Source organism: Pediculus humanus, genomic scaffold (genome assembly GCF_000006295.1).
Source record: "Pediculus humanus corporis 1103172107723 genomic scaffold, whole genome shotgun sequence".
NCBI lineage: Eukaryota > Metazoa > Arthropoda > Insecta > Psocodea > Pediculidae > Pediculus > Pediculus humanus.
The window spans coordinates 72,987-78,176 of NW_002987326.1; the positions used below are offsets into that span (position 1 = coordinate 72,987).

Here is a 5,190-nt window from a genome sequence, read left to right on the forward strand (position 1 = left end):
ACGATAAATAATAGTGATGATGAGAATAATAATAATAATGTTTAAAAAAAAACAAAGAGACAATGACCGTAATTTCTTTTTTTTTTTGTTCATTTCCCTAATGAAAATTTCTCACAGGTACATAAAAAAAAAAAAAAAGAAAATTAGAAAACGACCAAGGAACAGCACATGGCAAACACCCCATGACTCAGCATTGAGTTGATTGCACGTGATGAAAGAAAATTTCAACCAAGACTCGTGACGTCAACCATATGAGGAGATTGCGATATCTCATGACAGTCGTAATTAACTATTTGTTAACTTTATGCGTTCAACATAAAATGCAAAAAAAAAAAAAAAAAAATTATTTTAAATCCTTCCATTTTTGTACTAATCCAAACCTTTTGCAACGACAAAAGAGAAATTCAATTAATTTTATATATTTACACACTGAACATCATTTTTTTCCAAATGCATTCGATCACACCATTTTAAAAATCATATGCAGAAAATGCTTTACCTAAAATGTTTCGAGCAAAAAAATTACTTGCAGTACTTTCGACAAACTAAAATACATCATAACATTAGATTTCTAATTGTTAGTAAAATGTTCGATGAAAGTTTGAATGGTAACTCTTATTGATTCGAAACCATTACATTAATAAAAAGAATGGATATTTCTTAAAAAATCCTTTCTCTGACCATAACGAAAAGTATAACTAAGTTAAATGAGGGATGTTGAAGTGGTTTATGAGAAATAATATACTATTTATATACAAATTTTCATTAAACATTACCAGTCTCTCTCATATTGCACATTTTAATAATCTTACACTAGTAGAAATTTACATTGTGTATATTTGCCTCCCTTTTATCGCATTTAATGTTTTAATTCTTTGTGGGTGATTTTTAATATCATAATTAGAAATATATGGTATCAACTGTGTATTACACATTATTGCTCAAGTATATTGCACCCCAGGTAACAGAAACATTTAAATTGAAACTATAGTATGTAAAATATAGAAATAAATTAATGTAATGAGCTATAGAATATCATTATTCCAACTAGGATTAAAAAATTTTATTATAACTTCGGCCTTGGAAATTTAAGTTAAATTTTTATTACAACAAATAATCTAAACAATTTATAAACAAATGAAGTGTTTAAAAACATTATAAGGACAATTTTTTTAAAAAAAAATAAATAAAAAGAAAACGTTTCTAAATGCTCAAATAGTCAAATGGAATAATTTTTAACGCCATTTGATGACGCATCGATCCTAGTCTACATCATTTGGGAGATTGAAAAATCCACGTACTCCCTAGTAAAAATATTTGGTAAAATACAAAAATAAAAAAGTTATAACTGCTTAGTATTTCAACTGGAATTCCATTATATTTATATATAAGGTATAAATTAGAGGTGCAATGGGAAATAATCAAAATTTTTCTGTCAAGCGGGCAGTGTCCCTTGAGTCTTGCAGAGTCGGCTATTTCAATTATATGGAATCAAGAGAAATAATTAGTTTTTTATATTTATTTTAACATACCATCATAGCGCTCCGCTTGTTCTGCTAATTTAGCCTTATATACGTTATCCTCCCTTTCGGACATTGTAGATGAATTTGGATTTTATACACTATGCACAATACAACCACAAAAATACGTATATCTAAAATGGCCGCGCCCGCCAACACTGAAAATAGTTCCTAAATTTTTTTAAATATTCATCCGCCACTATGACGTCAGAGTGTTGCCAACTTAAATTTTTTAAAACTTTTCATAGAACGCGGCAATATGAAAGTTGATGTCAGTTATTTCATTTTATTCTTTTCGAAAGTAAGGTAAAAAAAAAATTTTTTTTTAAAAGATTTTTTTAAAAAAATACTTTTATTTTATAATTAATAATATAAATACATTAAATAATATTTTAAATAATTTTTAAAATCAAAAACAAAAATAATAATAAAAATTTATTTATTTATTTTTTTTTTTTTTTTTTTTTTTTTAGGTTTTGAATATTAAAATAATTTTTTTTTTTTTTTTAATTTAACCTATTTATAAATATTAGGGAAAGTAAAAAAAAATTATTTTTTAAAATTATAATACAATTATAAATTATTTATTGTTAAAATTAATATTACAAAATATTTTGGTAATTATTTATTCACTTAAAAAGAATTTTAAAAAGAAACCGGAAATACAAATTTTACTTTCACAAATTAAAAAAATTTTTGTTTAGTTTAATAGGAAATTACAATTTAATTTATATCGAAATAGTAATTTTAATTTTTTTTTTTTTTTAATTGATTACAGAATATGATTCATTCTAAATTTGTAATTTAAATTTCCCACATTTTCCATTTCGTAATACGTCACAGTCAATCATGGCGGTTAATTACCACCAAAGATTTGAAAATCATTTATTAGAACAATAATTTTTTTTTATATATTTTTAATTTAATTTAAAAATAAAATAAAATAAAATGGAGCAACCTGAAGTTGAATTATCTGTCGTGGATGTATACGATATAGCATCGGAAATTGGAAAAGAATTTGAAAAAATTATTGATGGTCACGGACCTGATATTGTTATGAGTTTAATGCCAAAAGTTATTTATGCTCTAGAACATTTAGAAAATTTCTCTTTACAAAATGAAAAAGAAAATACTATTGTACAGGATTTAAAAAGCAAAATAACTAAATTAGAGTTAGAAAAAATTGAAAAAGCAGAGGATCAAAAAAGGTTTGAAAGGGTAAATTTACATTTATATATATATATTTATTATGTAAATAATTTTACAGTTTATAAATTTTTTACTGTGCACACTTAAATTTTTTTAAACATGAAAGCTCTCAAGTGTTACAATATCTTTATTTAAATGAAAATAAAATGCATTTTAAATTGTTTTTATAAAAAATCTTACCAACATCTGTTACCTTTATTGAATTGATCGGTTTTGATAATATACATTATTCAAATTTTCATCGGAAAACATTTTTAGGAATTAGAACAAATTGAAGATCATTGGAAATCGGAAACAAAGGATTTAGTTGAAGTACTTGGAAAAGTTCAAGAGGAAAATAAAAGGTTAAGAGGAACAGTAGCAGATCAAAAAAATCTTAGTGCTAGTAATTCGACAATTGCAACAGAAGTAGATATTGTAGTTTTGCAAAGGTTAAAAGCAATGGTTGACAGCCAGAGAGAACAAATTAGAAATAAGGAAAAAGAATTGGCGAATAAAGTTTCCGAATTAGAATCCGTAAGAATAATAATAAAACATTTCCATTTTTTTTTTTTTTTATAACTCTAAATTAATGTAATATTTTTTTAAAAAATTTTGTATTACACAAGCTTTATAAAATGAAAAAAAATAATTATGTTGTGCCAGCTTACAACGGAAGTTGATAGACTAACAAAAACGGGAAGGGAATTAAGAAGAAAACATAAAATTGTACAAAATCAAGTGAGGACATTAATAGAAGAAAGAGCTGATTTTATCACACAATTACAAGATCAACAAAAAGAAATAGTAACACTTAAACAAAACTTAGGAGTAGCTGAAAAAGAAAATGAGGATTTAACTAAAAATTCAATCGGTAAGTTTTTTCATTAATTATTTAAATCAATTTTAAATTACAGAACATAAATACTACAACTGAATCAGAAAAAAATTTTAAAAATATTTTTAATAAAACATAATTCTTAAATTAAATTTTTTTTTTTTTTTTTTTCAGAAGCAAACCCAGTAGATTTGACCAACAAAGCTGTTTTCGATTTAGACGATCCGGACAGACCGAGATTTACAACATCCGAGCTTAAAGAAATTTTACAAGAAAGAAATGAATTAAGAGCTAAAATTAGTGATTTAGAAGATGAATTAGAGTTATATAGACCTAAAGGCACAACAGAGTATGTAATTGTGTTTAAAAAAAAAACATTATTAAACACAAACAATTTACCATATTTTTGTTTTTCGAATTTGCAATAAAAATTCACCAGTCGAAATTATAATTGTTATTTTAATTTTAGGAATGATACTGATGCACCTGTTCAAGGTCCGCTACCCTATGAACCTGATGACGCACCCTGGAAAAAAACATCTGGTACTAATATTCGAAAATTGTAAGTAATTTTTATATAAAATTGAATTAAAGTGTGACACTCTGTACCTGTAGATATTTTATAATAATAATTTTTTTTTTTTTTTTACAGTTTTCGTAAATTATTTAATGAAAACAACATCACCTTTCTTGGGGGAAGCCCAAAACGGAGTTTTTCAGCATTGTCCAAGATGGGTTTCACAAATGGTGCGACTAACAGCACTGGCATATAAAAAATTTTTTTATCAAGCATTATTACATTATTGTTTATGGAAACAAAATAATAATTTAGATTTTATTACTTATATTGATGGTGATGGAAATTTACAATTCATATTCGACATATTCAAATCACCTTAAATAATATTTGCCTTTAAAATTGTAATGTAGGACGAAATAATAATAATAATAATAATAATAATATTTTGTTAAATAACAAGCAGTATTATATATAATAACGTAGATGCAGTAGTTGAGTAACAAAATGTACATTAATGTTGAAAATTTTGTTTTTATTTTTATTTTTTTAAAAAATTATTTCCTTTCGGTAATTAATGCTTTTTAAATTCCATTAAAAATGTATTTTGATAAAAATTTGTTTAAAAAAAAAAAAAAAAAGTTAGTAAAAATACATTGTAAAAAGCAATGAAAGTCAAATTATATTTTAATTTTATTTACAATATTTTTTTACAATATTTATTTATACATATAGCATATCAAAAAAAAAAAGAAAAAAATAGCAAAAGTTTCAACATTTTTAAATAATTGCCTTGTTTAATTTATTGTATAAAATTTAATTAAACAACATATAATTTTATAATAAGATATTTGCTTTAATTTTTTTTTCGTTATTTTTATAGTAAAAAAAAAAAAAAAAGTAAAATCAATTTTTTTTAAAATACTCATACATATATATTTTATTACTGATAAAAATATCAATATATTATTTTAAATAAATGTTAATTATATATATAATGGTTAGGGATTTTTACTATTTTTATTATGTTTTTTTTTTTTTTTTTTTTTTTTTTACCAAGTTTATATTAAAGAATAAAATTTTATAAATGATGTGAGTGAATTTTTCATGCTTATAAAAAAAAAAAA

General features: G+C 23.3%; 2 protein-coding genes across 2 annotated transcripts in view; one reads left to right on the top strand and one right to left on the bottom strand.

The window, feature by feature from the left end:
* Phum_PHUM316950 (14-3-3 protein epsilon, putative) overlaps nt 1–1,596 on the bottom strand; it is a gene marked incomplete at both ends in the record, with an annotated part of 7,041 nt that extends 5,445 nt beyond the window's left edge. The window contains one exon of the mRNA XM_002427345.1: nt 1,533–1,596. Within this exon, the coding sequence (XP_002427390.1) occupies nt 1,533–1,596 (64 nt within the window). The remainder of the gene's footprint in view (nt 1–1,532) is intronic.
* Nucleotides 1,597–2,468: 872 nt separating this feature from the next.
* Nucleotides 2,469–4,112, top strand: Phum_PHUM317060 (Vimentin, putative; the record flags this gene model as incomplete). Its single annotated transcript, XM_002427346.1, has 5 exons — nt 2,469–2,738; nt 2,988–3,245; nt 3,375–3,582; nt 3,733–3,895; nt 4,016–4,112. The coding sequence occupies 5 exons, from the start codon at nt 2,469–2,471 to the stop codon at nt 4,110–4,112; spliced, it is 996 nt and encodes a 331-aa protein (XP_002427391.1).
* Between the last annotated feature and the right edge of the window lie 1,078 nt (nt 4,113–5,190).